At 32.9% G+C, this 18,098-nt stretch overlaps 2 protein-coding genes and 1 long non-coding RNA gene across 3 annotated transcripts; 2 read left to right on the forward strand and 1 right to left on the reverse strand.

The window, feature by feature from the left end:
- Positions 1-1,560: 1,560 nt before the first annotated feature.
- LOC133332225 (ATPase H(+)-transporting accessory protein 2) lies at positions 1,561-4,354 on the reverse strand. The gene is made up of 3 exons (XM_061540606.1): positions 4,202-4,354; positions 3,160-3,890; positions 1,561-1,796 (listed from the first exon to the last, which is right to left on the reverse strand). Exons 1-3 carry the CDS (start codon positions 4,242-4,244, stop codon positions 1,614-1,616), a joined length of 957 nt encoding a protein of 318 aa, XP_061396590.1. The 5' UTR covers positions 4,245-4,354; the 3' UTR covers positions 1,561-1,613.
- A 476-nt stretch (positions 4,355-4,830) lies between these two features.
- On the forward strand, positions 4,831-8,499 carry LOC133332228 (uncharacterized). Its single transcript, XM_061540608.1, has 9 exons — positions 4,831-4,873; positions 4,951-4,983; positions 6,878-7,134; positions 7,195-7,422; positions 7,492-7,641; positions 7,698-7,853; positions 7,921-8,232; positions 8,290-8,420; positions 8,487-8,499. The coding sequence occupies exons 1-9, from the start codon at positions 4,831-4,833 to the stop codon at positions 8,497-8,499; spliced, it is 1,323 nt and encodes a 440-aa protein (XP_061396592.1).
- Positions 8,500-17,562: 9,063 nt separating this feature from the next.
- Positions 17,563-17,965, forward strand: LOC133332223 (uncharacterized). Its single transcript, XR_009754408.1, has 3 exons — positions 17,563-17,608; positions 17,722-17,769; positions 17,855-17,965. It is a non-coding gene; the product is annotated as an uncharacterized LOC133332223 (long non-coding RNA).
- The last annotated feature ends 133 nt before the right edge of the window (positions 17,966-18,098 follow it).

The raw sequence follows: 18,098 nt of genomic DNA on the forward strand, positions 1-18,098 counted from the left end.
GATTGTTTTGATCTGCAGCGGCACGGTTTTTGTTTTTCTTCTCTTAGTCTCGTTGATTTCAGAGAGTTGTTCACAACCAGACAAAAATTAAAAACGTTCCACTTTCTGTTTCAAAGTACTGTACAAACATTTTATTACAAATTAAACTACGTTTATATAGACAAGAGTGTATGAGCCAGTGAAGATTGAGGTTAAAATTTTCGCAGCAGATTTATTTAATCGAAAATCTAATGCTATAAATCGATAGGAATTGTATTACATTGAAATATATATCTTATATATGTATATATAAATATATATACATATATTCGTTCGATTTCATGTGAATGGTGCGTCAAGGCCCATACTATACCCGATTGCTATGGTTTAGTTCTCAGGATTTCAGACACATTTTTCAACCGAGTTGGACATTTTTAATTCTCATTGGGCGTCAAATCTTCTATGAAACCTTTTAAATGTAGGTTGTAATTTCGGTGTAGCCCCTTATAATATCGGTATTTGTATAGTCCTAGTCGCATTGCCCAACTTACTGCATTTTGGTGTTACGAAATGGCTATAATTTGACATTAAGGGACATTTGTGGATATACAACTTCTTCAAAGAATATTTTCAATTAAAGTGCATGTTTCTTTTTTAATAACTTGGCCGAAATTTTCAATTATGGCTCCACATAATGTCGGCATTTTAGGGAGTTCGGCACCTTTTCCTGTCAAATTGAGTGTTCAAATCCCAATACTTGATTTACTCATCCACTTCATCTGGTACCTCCCCTACAAGATGGGGTTTAATAGGCAAGAAGGTAATCTTAATGATTTTGTTAGTACAAATCCAGCTGACCTACTTTTGTTACAGCATGGCCTATATGGGTAGACATTGACGGTAAAGCATTTAGTGATCGAAATCATAGTTTACATTAACATATATATTTGTATTTCCATATATATATATATATATATATACATTCTGTAACCAAAATGTATTTAAATATAGAACACACAATTTATTTTTGGGTTTTTAAGTATTTTTTTTTTTAATCAAAGAGAAAAACAAAACTTAAGCTACAACAAAATAACTGAACAAAAAAATAATAATAAATTGGAATATATTTTGTTAGGAGGTGGATAACAACATATTTATTTTGTAGCTTAATTTAAATTATAATACATAAAAGAAAAGACCCCAATTTAGTTGTTATGTATTATACATATATTCTCTAAGTGTATATCGTAACTTTATGAACAATTAATACTTATAGAAGAAGATTAAGATTTCATACTTAAAAGTATATGGTAATTATACTATATATAGTAGATTAATATTATTGTTGTTGTTGATAATAATATTTTATTTAGTTGGTTGTTGTTGTTTACTTATAGATGTCTTATTTAGATGTTGTTGATTGGAATTTTGGAAATGTAACACACATTAAGAACGAAAATGTTCGAAAAAAAAATAAATGGAAATAATTTGAATTGTTCTCAACATCTGAAAGAGAGAAAGCTAAGGGAAAACAAAACGCGATGTTGCCTAGTCTTTTTTTGTGTTAACAAATTAACATGATTTAAAATTTTTAAAAATATTAATAATAATGCTGGAACATTGCACATCACAATTTAGTTATCCTTCTTCATTCTGGTTGAAGTCATACGGTAAATGATGGAATCACGTCCAGGATCCATGGAACCGATGGCATAGCAGATAGCCAACAAGGCAAAACCGAATGTAACCATGAACCATAAGATGATGTTGAAAATGACTGGATAATCTTCATTGTAGTATTCAGCCAAATTGTAGTCCTAATATAAAGAAACAACAAGAAAAAAATTATTGTTTGTATAAATAAAAATTAAAGGATTTAATTTAAATAAAATATTTATATATAAAAAGATACAATTTTAGTATAGGCATTAGGTCTTGTCTTTCAGCAACTAAAAACCCCTCCCCTTTGGAATTTATATATGTGGAAAATTTATATATTTTAAAATAGATTTTCGACATCAATCCTATTTACCGTAAAAAAGTAATCAAATAAATAAATATTTAATCTCTGATCGAAATGGGTAAAAAACGGAGGTATAAAAAAATGAAAACATAAATATTGTTTACATCCAATATCCAAAACAAAGAAGTAAACATATGACTCTTTGGAAAATTACGTCAGTAATAATAGTCATACGTCTATCGTAATCCGTCATGTGCTTGTGAGAAATTTTACAATTGTATGCAGGAAGTGAACTGTGTAATTTTTATTGTTTTATGCAATATCGGGATGTGTTAAATGTCCAATTTTATAGTAAATAAATAAACCTCGTATTTTGAAATTTCAAACAAATTTAAAATATATACTATGGAGACCCAAGATTCATGGCCCTTTGGGCTAGGTTCTTGTTTATGAAATAAATTGAAATTAAAATTGAAATTAATATTAAATTTTTCATTATAATCCCAATCTTCTTGAAGATAGCTACATATTTTATCAGCCGCTAAACTCTACGTTATAGTTGCCTCGGATTCTCGGTATTGAGCTGTCTATGTATAGTCTGTAAAACAAATTAATAAATGATAATCAAAGGCCCTCCTAGATGTACCACATATGATGTACCATATGACTGTCTTGTATCAGTGGAGTAAAATGTTAAACTTAGTACATTTCAGATACGTATTAAACCCCCTATGTATAGCCAAACAGTAAAACAAATTCTTCTTGAAAATAAGTAAAAGGTCTTTTCTTGTCAAAACAACAGCTCATGTTAGTATGAGTCAGATTTGTCTTCAAAACTGTATAATAATCTAGTATCAGTGGTGTAAAAGCCTCTAGCCTTGAACTTAATTTCGGTCTAATCAATCCGCCCAGAAACAGAGAATTCAGACCAATGAATCAAGGTAATGTGTTCGTCTATTACGAATTCGAAGCCCTATTTCTGAGTGAGGTTTCATTCTCTACTTTCCTACAAATTAAACCCAATTTCAAAACTCAAAAAGCCTGATTTGAATCAAAGTTATGTGAATCCGGAAATAATTTCGTCTTATACAAATTCTCAGTCCCATTTCTAAGTGATGTTCCCTTTTGTACTTTCCCTCGAATTAAATTCAATTACAAAACTCAAAAAGCCCGACTTGATTCTCTCGCAAGTTATAAAATTCCAATTCATCACTCACCACATCAGGTTGAGGAACATCACGTTTAGCACGGCTATTCTCCGATTTGTTGACAATGGACAAAACCAAAGCACCATTGTTGTTGACCTTTTGGGCAGCAGTATTCAAGTTCTTAACAGCCGATGTGAAGAGATCCAAGGCTTCGTTGATTGCTTCTGACTTTTCACCATGAGCTTTAGCAACAGAATCGGCAGACAAACGAATCGATACAAAGTTGCAACTCTTTTGCAACTTGGCCAAATTATCAGCGGCAGCATTAATGTAAGCAATAGCTTGGACAAATTGCTTATCAGCAGAGTGCAATTCACTATTCAAATATTTGGTATTTTCAACAGCTGCAACTTCGACATCACCGAATAGACTCTTGAAATTGGCTACACCCTCTTCCAAATCGTCAAAGTCAAGATCACATACAGCTTCGTTGTCAGCTTCCAATTGGGCAGAGACACCATTCAAAGCTTCCTTAACAGAGTTGCCTTGGATTTCGTAACTCTTGCCGGCTCCCGAAACTTTGGTATGAGCAACACCAGTCAAGGTGGCAGCAACAACAACCTTGGGCAAATTGAAGGGATCAGCAATGGTCAGACCGGACCATTGGGCGTCTCCAGCTACGGCATTACCCAATGAGGCATAAACAACATCGCCAACATATTGACTTTGTAATGGCTCGTTGCCCTTGAAAGACAAGGACTTGGGTGTGCTCAAAACGGTGAATTCACCCGAAGCCTTAACTGCAAAGATAACAAAATAAACAACAACATTTAGTATTCCATCATAAATTACTCATAACAATTTTACATGTACATATTATTTTCCATTATGAACACGGACACTTTTATCTATTTTTTTTTTTTTTTTTCACTGCAACCCCCATTTCTTTCACATGACACATATACACACACACAGACGCACAGGTGAAACACCTTACTTTGTTATGATTTTTTCCACTTTTCTCATCAATTTAAGCAAGTTTTCTGCATAATTTTACAAATTACACATTATTTTCCTTGTAATTTTAATTATTTTGTTAATTTTTACTTACTTGCCACAATGCACAAAGATAAAATTAGTAAATTTCGCAGCATTTTTGTTCGTGATCATATGACAATCGACAAACGGGAGACGACAATGTACGGATATTTTTTTCTACTCTACAGTGACATCAGGGTTGCATTTGGTCACATGATGTAAAGTGAGATGTGTTGAGCAAGCACTGACAGAGCGTAAGCTAAACGAAAGCGTCGTTAATGTCAATAGTTTGGAAATTTGGTGATTAATTGTCAAAATTAATTAATAAAATGGAATTTTAAATTATTCCGATATATTGGAAATAAAAACTAATAGTAATGTTTTTAATTCCCGCTTGAATTCAGACCCTTTACTATGATATAGGAACTATATTAGTTTTTAAGGTAATATACGTTTGTTTATGTTATCTAAACAGATGTTTACATGACGTATAGCTGCAGTTTACGCCAAGAAAACTTATGCAAATATAATCTGTACTAAATACAGCGGAATTATTTTTATATTTTACTTTTAGGTTAACAACAATGTTTGCATTGGCATAAATATCATCATCTATCTATACATCACAATATATGTGATGATAATTAAATTATTACGGTAGTAGGGTCATGGTTTAATCATTAAAATAAACTGGTTAGAAAAATGGTCGACGATGCCGAGGAGGTCGGATGTCTATTGAATTATAGTATAACGTCGAGGTGGAACTTTTTTTTTAAATAAAAGTTTTCCATTTCGTTTTTAAACGATTTTTTCTCTTTTCAGTTGAAAGTTTGACACATGGCATAAATTTACAAGGTAGTCTCATGCAGACATATTTTTCCAATTTTTTCATAAATTTGCATTTGACTGTATTCAGCTTTAAAAATTTAAATGAAAATACCTAATATTTATATTATTTTTGGCAGAAGAAGCCACACGTGCATAGTTGCTTTCTTGTTATTCACCTCAAGCTGCCCTACCTTGTATTATTGTATCATGATAACAACCATGGTTAAATCTGGAGAGCAAAGTTCAGCTTTAGAAAATATATATTTTTTCATTTATTTAAAATATGCCAATCGGTATACATAAAATTGTATGTCCGCTTTTCCACAGGCAGATTCTTACTTGGCAAATTTTTTGTTTTCTCTTTTGAAAATTTCGCTTGCTTTTCCATTAGCAAATTTTTCTTTGCCAAATTTGCGAATTAAAATACAAAAGAAAGAAAAAAACGTCAAAAGTGTTTGCATTTTAACGATTTTTTAATATTTTATTTATTTTTTAAATATTTTATTATATAAATTGCAAAAATTAAAAATTAAATTTCACTTACACAAATTAAAGCAACAGGTTTGTAAACAAAAGCCGGCTGTGTGTCAGTAAAGCGAATAAGTTCAAAAGGAAATGTCAACAAAATTGTTTTCAACGAACAGAGCAAAGCAGAATTTGCGTGTACGTCAAATTCTGAACAGGCAAATTTTTGTTTTTCTTTCTCGCACCCCTCTCGCCTACAAACTAAGTATTTGCCAAATAAAAATTTGCCTGTGGAAAAGCAGACTTATGTTGATTTTTAAGTATTGCCATCCAATTATGGCATATTCACTAGATTTGCGTTCCCGAACTTTTCAAACTATTTTCACATATCCAGTGGATTATATTTGACGTATAAACTATGGAATTGAAATTTAAAATCGAGTGGATTTCGTAAATCTAAACGAACTTGCACTCAAAATTTTACCATCCATCTAGGATTCGGTCTCTACCGATATCGATCTTTACAAACCTGTGACTCGTAACTTTTTCGACCTTTAAATCCCCATTACTTTCGTTTTGTTTTGATTCTCTATCCTTATTGGAGTTCTTCTTATTCTGTTATTCGTTTATTGACGGCTTTATAGGTCCTTTGAGGACAGACTTAAAGTACATTTACATATACAAATCCAGAAATACACCCTAATTGTTTACACATACCCTTAATCATGATTTAAATGCCGATCAGCTGATGTTTGTTAGTATACATACAAAATTATTAATTTGCGCCAAAAATATTTGTTTGCAATTTCAAAAAGAATAGAAGAATTACCACAATGGAAATGTTTTTGCAATACTGTGATCGTTTGGAAAGTAAAAAAAACACCTAAAAACACAAAAATTCTATAATTAATTTTTATTTTCCTTTGATCTGTCATTTTTATATTTGTCAGCCGTTAAATTTAAAAACAAACGGCATGTAAAAACAGTTGCAAATTTTGGTACATTGTGAGAGAGTTGTATTTTTTCGTACAAAACCCGCGTTGCATCTCAGTAGTATCATGATTTCGATCATGATTTAAAACAAATCCTGCTGCACGATGATTTAAATTTGTGTGGTAAATCATGGTAAATTTATCCTGATTAAGAAAATAAACCCTGATTCAGCCTTTAATCATGATTAAATGTTATATGTAAATTCGCTTTTAAAGTTTTCAAATTTACACCGATTTACATATCCCTATAGTCCAGTTACCCGATCAGGATAATCGGTCGATTTGTTTTGATTCCCCTATTCGGCCCGATTTTCGACCTTAGAGACACTATTCCTAATCGGTGTTTATTTTGATTCTGGCTTTTATCAGTTACGTTTTGACTCAATTTCGTCAAATTCCACAACGCCGTCAAAACTTTAGAAACGGCATTGTACTTTTTAACTAACTTTTTTTTCATTCGAAAGCACCCCACGCCAACACTTCGAATATTGTTTTGATTATGGACTCACTTTTGCCGTTGGACAAAGTCCAGGAACTAATTCAGTCATGTATGCTGCCAGAATTAAGACAGGATTTGGACAGCATACCAATAGAACGAGATCATTTCAAATCATATCATGAGTGTTTGAGAATACAGTTACCGATATTATTTGACTGGATAGAGCACATTAAGCCATGGGATGGATGTCAACATGAATATGACCAAACAAATAAAGAAGAGGTATTGAACTTTTAGCCACTATATAAAAATAATCTTAAATTAGTTGTTTATATATTGCAGTTGCAAGCAAAACTTATTTTATTACTTTGTGAAATGTCTATGCGGGACACAGTATATACAGTGGACCAACCTGAGCTACTGAACAATGCTGATAGAATTCTACAAAGATCAGCTAGGATTCCCAAGGTGGTACAGGAAAAATTACTTAAATACTATCAAGAAAAATTGCATAAGGATACTTGGAAGAGGCAAATAGGTGCCACAAATGGTTTTGTCAAATATTTAATGGTAAAAAGTTAAAAACTAAAATTAACAAATTCTTGTGTACGAATTCTTATTGTATGTTCTGTTTTTCAGGTTAATGCAGCATCACCTAGCCCGCAAAACTTTATGGATCAACAGTTACTTATGTTCTGTTTATCTGTTGGCCTGAATATTAGGACATGTTATGAAACCCATTACAAGCTCTTAAGTACACAAATATTTGCCATAATGCTTAACCAGGGGGTAAGGAATATGGAACTTTGGTATATCAATAAACTAAGTTTTTTTTCTGTTTTCAGAATTTCGATGAAATCTTGTCTATGAATATACACAGTGTCATATATGATGCCATTTTCAAAGATCTTCATATTATGGATTCTATTGAGTTTATACAGCATCAATGGAATTGTTTATTAAAATGTTTTGATTTTTATAAAGATATGGATAGTTTTACGGTAAGTTTGTGTGTGTATTTGATTTTGCAATAATTGAAGTGTTTTCTTAAATTCAATTATTTTTCAGTGGAATAAATTGGACGATTCTTTGGAAATTCTACTGCGAAATATACCACTTGCTCCGAACAGTTTGACATCAATAAATCTAATGAAATACCTTAATAGATTTATTGTATATTTCAATATAAATCGACAAGAATTTGATAATTGCCTATGTACAGATTTAAAGGACAATGAGACAATAGATAAAATCCGTCTACTTGGAGGCAACAATTCAAGCTATACATCATACAGATGGGCTAAAACAATATTGAAAATGTTTATACTGGAATCATATCGTTTAATGCAGAATGTGGATATATGTTTGGATATGTTAAAGGTAAACAATTAAAATATCTCTTAATTAAATTATTGAAATTGATGGACATATTTTCAGGAAATTCACCGTTGTTATATTGTTGCCATATATCCAATAAATTTGCGAGTAATTGAGCCCCATCTCATCACATTTTATGATAAATTCACAGCCGTTCTAAAGTACAAAAATATAATGGGGATATATTACAGGTAAAATACAACAACAATATATTTATTGTTTTTATAAAATTAAATTTATCATTCTTTGTGTTTTAGGAAATTACACTGATTTTTGAAACATTTTATTACCATCTAAGAGAATGTAATGCGGATTGTAAATTATTTAAATATAAAGATGCTTATTATAATATTTTACGTACAGATATGTTTAAAAAATATACAGAAATTAAATAAAAAATAAAAAAAACACAGTACATTTTATTATTATTCAAAAAGACCCCATCAGGTATATAAAATTCAGTTCTAACTACGTCCATGCTCGCAAACACGTTTAGTTTTCTCAATAATGTTTCATCAACCGCACACACACAAAACTCACGAGTGCATCATAAACCTATACACCTGTACACCAAACCGGTTTTATCCATTAACAAATTTATCAACACTAATTTGAATAAACCAAAAACAAGTAACCATATTCGCATGTATTACATCACCAATCTGTATACGAATAAACCAACCAGAGAAAACACTCAATTTTTAATCGAATTAGAATTTCGACGAAAAATTACAACAATAATTCGCATACATAAATAAATAGACGAATAAAAAAAAATTATATTCGACTCTTAAAAAAATACCCGCCAATTTGTTTGTAAAATGAGTGACAATGAAAGCGATTCAAACCGCAGGAAGCGTAGCAGTCTCGTTTGGCAGTATTTTGAGAAATTAAGTGATTCTCGTGTCAAATGTCGGATATGTCGACATGAACAACGTTATATGGGTAATACGGCAAATGCCCTAAGGCATTTGAAAGTCAAACATGATATCGATGCAAGGCACTGCGGTTTAAATGATCCTGATAATGTACGAAAAATGAAAGCCCTTTCCATGTCGGCAGGCCAATTGGAAAGGACTATAGCTGGTATCAGGAAGAAGGAGCAACATTTAGAAGGGGATGACATAGTAAATAGTATCACTGTTGAGGAGTACCAACCGGAAAGGAGAGAAGAAGAAAAACTATTCTTTCGTAACCGTCAAAATAGGCAGTTGTATCACCACAACGAAGAGGAAGCGGAAATAGATCCATACAATCCGGGCAATAATGAGGTATTTCATTAATATTTGGTTTTATGTATTTTTCGACAATTAATTTCATTCTTTCTTTTTGATATTCCCCTAGTTATTGGCGGATTTAGAAGTCTGGAATGATGGAACCTATTCCCAGGAGGAACAATCAAAAGATCATCTGCATATTGAGCAAAATACAAATCCCCTGCCATCTAATAATAATAAAATAAACACAAACATTTCATCGGCTACTAAACGAAGAATTATTTTAGAGGAGCGTCGAATAATAGCCGAAACTAATTATTATCGTGAAAAGGCCGAATATTTTCGCATACAAAAACATTTGGCATTTCTGCAAGCGAAAAAGATTAAATATGAACTTGAACAATTGTATGGTGGGAATTAAAAAAAGTATAATTTTGAAATATGATGTATACAAATGTAAACTCAGTTGAAGAGTGGAGATTACCGATATGAAAGTTAGATCGCTTAATACAGAATCAATTTAAAATACTGCAAATAGACCTCGATGTACAAAATATCGATCAAAATTAATATTTTCCAAGTATTTTTTTAAGTCTTTGGCGGTATTAGTTCGTCGAAAATTATGCAACAGGAGCATATAGTATAAGTGCTCCTATGCTCGGCATGTAACAGTTATTTATTTATTTATTTATTTATAAAATATTACACTTATAGTAAATATAAGAATAATACAGAAGGTAAGAGCATTGGCTGCAAAGGCCATCAGCTAATACTTTAATATAAAGTAGTATGATATGAATTTATTTTTACTTAAATTATTACATTATTTCTTTTAATATAATCAAAAATGAGATTGATATTTTGAGTGTTTATGGTTTTGAGCATATTGTATCCATTGTTTTGTAGAAAAGTGCGTTGTTGTTGAGATAATAGACTACATGATTGCAGTATGTGTTTGACATCGACGATAGCGCCACATTTAGGACATTTGTTGTCAGTGTTCTTATTAATTAGGTGTTGATGAGTTAAAATTGTATGACCCATGCGTAGTCTGGAGAATATTTTAATTTTATTTTTTTCAGCGTTTGGAGGGTATAATGGAACCTCACTAAGTGGGTTTATAAAGCTGTAATGGTGATGTTGGAAGTTGTTTCTATTGGTTCTTTGTTCCGTTTGCAGCCGAATTGAAATATGGGATTTAAGGTCCATCCTTTCGACAAGTGTATCAGTCAACATAGGTGCGTTACATGCTGCTTTTGCAGCATTATCAGCAAAGATATTTCCTTGTAAACCTACGTGACCAGGAATCCATGCTAATTTAATTTTATTCACGTTGGATATTAGTTGATCCCTTATTTTATTAATACCAGTCCATTTTGTATTAGTTAGGTTTGTTATGGACTTGACAGCAGATAAGCTATCGGTAAAAATTATGGTCTTCTCCTTGGTTTGTTTAGCAATGTATATGGCTTCTAAAATACCGGCTACTTCTCCAGTGAAAATAGAGCAGTAGTTTGATAAAATTTTGGAGGAAAGTACATCGCCAACATTGTTTACAACTGCATACGCTGTGGTGGAATTGTTTTTTGAGGCATCAGTAAAGAGTGTTTTCCAGTTATTGTGCTTGGATATTAGGTGATTGAAATAAGCAATAAAAATTTCGTTAGGCGTGTTATCTTTTTTGTGTAAGGATAAAGATATGTCACAGGATTTATCTGAGAAGAAGAGCCAGGCGGGATGTTTTGGGGTATATGTTGTCATCTTTTCTTTAAACTCTAAAATATTGTTGTGTATACATTGGTAAATAACAGAAGGTACTCTAGGTATCCGTTTAGATGTTATTACTTTCGAAACGTCATCATCGATTACTGACATGTTTATGGATAGGATTTTTGGCAACAATCTGTTCATACATACTTTAAATCTTTCCTCTAGAGAAGGCAAACCAGACTCAATAAATAATATTTTTAATGGCGTTGTTCGATAAGCATATAAGCTTGATCTTACGCATCCATGATATAGAGATTTGATGTATTTTAAGGTGGAGTTGGGACTGCCGCCAAATAAGTAAAAACCATAATCAATTTTGCTTAGGACGATTGTTTTTACTAAATAAGCCAGTGTGTTTATGTGGGCGTAACTTCTACTGGATAAATATTTTATAATGTTCGATCTGGAGGTAAGTTCTTTCTTTAAATATAGGATGTGACTCCTCCATCGGTAATTTTTTTCAAATGTTATGCCTAAGATTTTTAGTTCGTTGACATATGGAAAGATTATGTTGTCGATATCGAAGTTATTTGGTTTACAATTTTGTTTTCGACAAATATGGAGTATAGATGATTTCGAAGGTGATATTTTAGCTCCAGAAGTTTTGCACCAGTTTATGATATCTAAAATAATTTTTTTAAACGTTTCATTGGTGTTGTTGTTTTCCTTTTGTTGGTTTAAGATGTAGACATCGTCAGCATACAAACAATGATAAATTTTGTTGTATTTATTAATCAAAATGCTTATCTGATTGAAGGCAATCTGAAAAAGTGTTACTGAGAGTGGTGAACCTTGAGGTATCCCATTTTGTAATGTGTAGTTTTTAGAGTGGAAGTTATTAATTTTCACTCGAAAAGTTCGACCAGTTAAGAAAGATTTAATGTAGTTTAGCATTTTACGACCACAACCCCAGGATATTAATGATTCCATAATGACATGAACTCCGATACGGTCAAAAGCTTTTTCAAAATCAATTGCAAGTATAGATATATGATTTCTGGTGGAAATGGCTTTGGAGGCATAGTAATCAATATGAAGAAGTGCATCATCACATCCTTGCTTGGCTTTAAATGCTACTTGGTTTGACGTAATTAGTTTTTTAGTTTTTAAAAACCAACCCAATCGATTTGAAATTATACGTTCCATTAATTTTGATAGACACGGCAATAATGAAATTGGCCTATATCCAGAATAATCAGTCCTGCTCTTATTTGGCTTCGGAAGAGCAACTACAACTGCGGACTTCCATGAAAAGGGTATAATACCGGAATCAAAGACAAGATTATATAAGGAAAGAAGTGTTTCTTTGCCATATTTTGAGATATTTTGTAACATCAAGTAAGAGATCCGATCGTGGCCAGGTGTGCTGCCCTTAACTTTTTTTAAAGCTATGTTTAGTTCCGAATAGTTAATTGTGTTTTCTATATAGGAGGCGCATTTATCGGTGGCAGCATTGATGTAATAGTTTGGGATGTTATATTTTTCTCTGCAAAATTCTGGTGGGAAGTTTGTGTCCAAGGATTCAGAAGACCATCGTTGCCCAAAAAAAATCAGCAATATCCGTAGGATCAGATAATATCACATCGTTTGTCTCGATTACTGTTAAAGTGTTTGATGTGGCTCGGTTTGACATTCTATTGACTTTTTTCCATATGATTGAGAGGGGAGAGTCTCTGCTTATGGTGTTTGTAAAATGTTTAAAACAATTCATTTTTGCCTGTTTGCATTCGTATCTAAATTTTGCGTTGGCCTTTTTGTAGCGTATTAAGTTGTTGTTCGTTGGACTTCTGCGAAATATACGATATGCGACAATTTTGTTTTGGCGGTGAAGATGTAAATTTTTGTTCCACCAGGGTACATAGTGGTTTCTTTTATTTTTCCTTAACGGGATGTATTTATTTGCTGCAGTTCTTATTGCCTTGGTGACAGTCGCATTAATTTTGTTAGGATTTCTTACAAATGATGTACTATTTAACTCCATGTCTATAGCGGCACTATATTCTAACCATCTTGCATTTTTGAAGTTGTAATTTGGCATTTGTTTCATGGATGACCATGTAGAATTTGTGTTGATGGTAGTTAGGATGGGATAGTGGTCACTGCTATATAGGTCGTCTATTGTCACACATGACGTTAAGGGTAAGAGGGATGTAGAGCAACATGCAATATCAATGTTGGTTAGTGTATTAAGAGTTGATAGGTGGGTGGGTTGACCATCGTTAAGAATACACATATTGTGCCTATTTAATGCGTTTTCTAAAACAACACCCCTAGGATTGTTTTTGATTGAGCCCCATAGTATGTTCCAGCAGTTAACATCGCCGATTAACAACACCGGGGTTTGTATATTTACAAAGAGTGCTGAAATATCGCTAACTGTGAATGTCTCGTTAGGATGTATGTAGATCGATATTATTGTTAGTTTTACGTTTAGAGTTATTTCAATTACGATATTTAGCAGTTTAGACGAATTATAGACTCTTTTATGTGGGATATGTTTTTTGATAAAAACAGCTAAGCCGTTTTTTGCATTGATGTTTGATGGTTTATTGGTGGAGTACGCATGGTATAAGTTAGGCGCAATAGGATGAGATTGGAATGGAATGTGGGTCTCTTGCAATGAGATAAAGTGCGGGCAGTGATCTTGAATTAATAATTGTAGGTCGACGTAATTGTTTATTAACCCTTTTATATTCCATTGTATTATTTTGAAATCGATCATAGATACGGATAAAGTTACAAAATAATGTTATGGTATACATTATTCTGACATTATCGTATCTTCAAGATCGTTTATTGCATCTCTTCTAGAAGTTATTTTGCCTGGTATATATTTCTTTTTCTCTTTTGTGGTGTTTTTTCCAGATACTTCAGCTGAAACTGGAGTTTCAGTGTTATTTTTGGTTTTGTTTATATTACCTATTTTCGTGGTGAATCTGTTGAGTAATTCTTCTTTATTTATTGTTTCGCTTGTTGTATTCCGTTGTTCTTCTTTTGTAGTATTTGTTTTTGAGGTGGGAGTGTGTTGAGTTTTATTTGATTTTAAAGTTTCTGTGATGAGTTGTTCAGTTGTTGTGCTTTGTTGACGTTGTGTTACTTTGGTAGGTGTTGCGAGAGTAATATTATTGTTGGTGTTTTGTATTACAACGTTGTTGTGGTTGTTTGCCATGCTGGCGGTACTGGTTATGATTCTTTTTTTGCGCTCTTCTATGGCATCTGAGAGTTTTTCTATTGGTATGTTAGACGGAGTTAATTTTGGGGCATTTATTGCTGCTTCTTTAAAAGAGCATTTATTTATTATTTTATGTCTAAGTACCGTTTTTCTTTGCTGGAACTCAGGGCAATCTTTATTGGTGGCCCTATGTTGGTGTTCGCAGTTGATGCATTTGACATGAGTACAGAGAGTGGGATCATGTATTACAGATGCACATACTTCACACATAGGAGAATTTTGGCAGAATTTTTTGGTGTGGCCTAATTTAAAACAATTTTTGCATTGTATTGGATTTGGTATATACTCTTTCACAATACAGCTTATTATCCCAATATCAACAACCTTTGGAACTTCATACAGGTTGAAACTAAGTATGTGGGATGGAGTGTTTGATACTTTACCATTTTGGAATCTGGTTATTTTTTGGCAATCAACTACTCCTTGCGATTTCATACCGTTTACTATTTCTTCTATAGATAGATCCGTGAGTAGATCGCAGCGAATAAAACCTTTCACAATGTTTAACGTTGGGTGGTAGTAGCATTCGACAGGACAAATTCCACTAAGATTTTTAGTTTTTATAAACCGATTAGCCTGGTACTCATTTTTGGTCAAAAATAGAATATTACCATCTCTAGTAAATATTGTTTTTAAAGTAGGCTCAGCAGATATACATTGTATTGCTTTTGATATTAAAAATATGTTAAATGACTTGAGCGATTTTTCTGGGTGTTTACTTTTCATGATAACATATTTCGGACAGGATTGGTTTTTAGGTTTGTGTGTTATTAGAGCTGGAAAGTCTAATGTATTTCCCAGAGCTAAGGACCCAGTTTTGTGTTTTTTCCTTTTGGGAGAAGAACTGGAGCCGCCGTCTGGATCCAGATCCTTATAATAGTTTCCTCCCGAGGAGGATGCCATGACGAAGAAATTTGATTTTTAACACTAGAAACTTTTTGTAAACAAAAGGTATTAAAAAAAAAAAAAAGTAACCGTTGTTTGAGATAGCAAAAATAAACTCTGTGCGCTGTGAGAGAAAAGTCGACTGTTCACAACGAGTGTTGAGAGTAAACTGCGGTTCATATTTAGATATAGCTCCCATATATATTTTCATCCGATTTAATTAGCGTACTGAATTAAGTCTAGAATGATGTGTGTTAAGTTTCGTGAAAATCTGTTCAGATTTAGATATAGCTCCCTATATATTTTCGTCCGATTTAAGGTAAATAGTACACCAAAGTCCTTAAATATCTTCCGATTTGCACGAAATTTGGCACAGCGTACTGAATTGAGCCTAAAATGATGTGTGTTAAGTTTCGTGAAAATCGGTTCAGAATTAGATATAGCTCCCATATATATTTTCGTCCGATTTAAGGTAAATTGTGCACCGATGTCCCTATATACCTCTCGATTTGCACGAAATTTGGCATAGCGTACAGAATTGAGTCTAGAAAAACGTGAATTAAATTTCGTGAAAATCGGTTCAGATTTAAATATAGCTCCCATATATATTTTCGTCCGATTTAATGAAAATGGTGTACCAAAGACCCTATATATCTTTCGATTTGCACGGAATTTGCACTGTTAAAAATGTAATCTCAATCAGAAACCCGTTCGAAATACATATGGAAGCTATAAACTAATAACGTCTCTCAAGTCTCAATTTTATACGTTGTGCAAAATTACGTGTTAATTACGTGTTTTGCTAGTGGCGGGCACGATAACTCAAAAACTAATAACCCAATCGATTCCAAATTTTTACACGTTTCTCTGTGAGTATATATCTATCGCATGAACTACTAAGATAAAGCCAATCGGTGAAGATCTTCCTTATTTTTGAACTTGGTTTTTGGTCAAAAATCGGCGATTTTCGAAAAATATTTTTTCAAAGGTCCGCCATTTTGCTAATTTTAGAGTGAAGTCAATAATCCTAGTTCATACGAGAGCCAGACATGTACTCTTTCTAACACCGTTGGAGTTTTCGGATTCCGATGTTCCAGTGAGGAGTTATTATGCCCGCAATCAAAAAATAAGGGCTTTTCTTTAATTACAAAAACAACAAAACAATAACAACAATTTTTTTGTAAATTATTTTTCTTCTCTTTTAAATCTTCAAATATATATGTACAAAGTTGCAAACCTTAACAAGCATTTGAATTGATTTACCAGCCCATTAAAATCTTGAAAAATTAAAAATGAGAATGGGGGGTTCCCTTTAAACATCACCATTATTAGTTTGTTAGTCCTACAAAATAATGTCTTTAATAGCTCCGAAGCCCCTGTTTAATACTTCATCAAACATTTCAAAAAAATCGTACGAGATCTAACAAAAACAAAGTTATTTGGCAACACTGTGTGCAATCATCGAAATCACACATACCGTAAGTGTGTGTGTGTACCTTGTTATGTCGGTACATGTTTCCATACACATGTTGCAATGTCAACCGACTCTAGTGGTTTGCAACAGGTTGCCCTGTTGTATCCCAACATGTCAAATACAAATGTTTCGCAACAAACTTAGTCATCCTCACGACCGTTGAAATTCGAAGAAAATCACAAGACGGTTGTACAGTTGTCCTACTACTCAGCAGCGAATGCAGGAAATTCCCGCATAACAACAGGTTGCTCAGCGTTCTGCTTCAGCTGTTTCGAACAAAAGCTCTACAAGCGAATCGCAAAATAATGTTTAGCAACACTATTGTCAGTCATTCGTTGTCTCCATTGGGTGCAATGAATTGAATTGATTGGTTGGTGAGGAGACGGAGGAGATGACAAGCGGCTCCTCTTGAGGTTAGATTGTGTTCTTATTTCACAAGCAAACTTAAGCATGCCCGTCTGGATACGAATGAATAAGCGTGACGTCACATTGCAAAAAGCAGAAAAAGACGTCGTCGTCATCGTAAACAACAACAACTACAAAAAAGTACTTTGCGACCGGTCTTTGTTTTTGTTTTGAATTGTGAAATATTTACACTTCTTATTCATGTGGCAAGACAGACACAACGATCGGACGGCGAACAGCCAAACAAAAAGAGACAGCAGCAGGACAGAGTGAACTTTAAACCAAGTCAGTTAGGCAGACATTCCTCAAGGAATTGTAATGAGGACGCCAAGGCGGCGGCAGCAGATTGTTTTCAACCTTGCAACCATGAAGTTGCTAACTTTTCAAAAATGGAGAGTCTGTGGAGTTTTTAACAAATTGTTACTGCCTCATATACCTTTGATAATTTATATTTATTTATTTTTTTTTTTTTTTTTGATTAATTAATATATTTTCGTTTTCTATTTTAGCAATCGGAAATCATGAATTTAATGGAACAAATGGTGGATCCAAAAATGGTAAGTAAAGATTTGATATTCCTTGTTTTTTTTTGTCAGTATTTTTTTAATTGCATTTATTTTCTTCTTGTTGTCAATTTCTTAGAATTACAATTCCATACCGGTTTGTGAGGAACATGATAACGGTGGCTATGATTTTCGCATTCAGGTTAATACCACCGAAAATACGTCTCGTTATGTTATCTTCTCGCAGGATTCACAGCGTCTGTATGTGAAGCCACATGAAAATGTCACCATCGAATTACACCGATTTATTCTACCGATACCAGTGATCCCGTGCGTCGATGTCAAAATCATATTAGCAAAGATAATGGTGAGTATAATTATAA

This window comes from Musca vetustissima, unplaced genomic scaffold (assembly GCF_032173495.1).
Source record: "Musca vetustissima isolate MV318-11 ecotype Yass unplaced genomic scaffold, APGP_CSIRO_Mvet_v1 utg65304, whole genome shotgun sequence".
NCBI classification, from domain to species: domain Eukaryota; kingdom Metazoa; phylum Arthropoda; class Insecta; order Diptera; family Muscidae; genus Musca; species Musca vetustissima.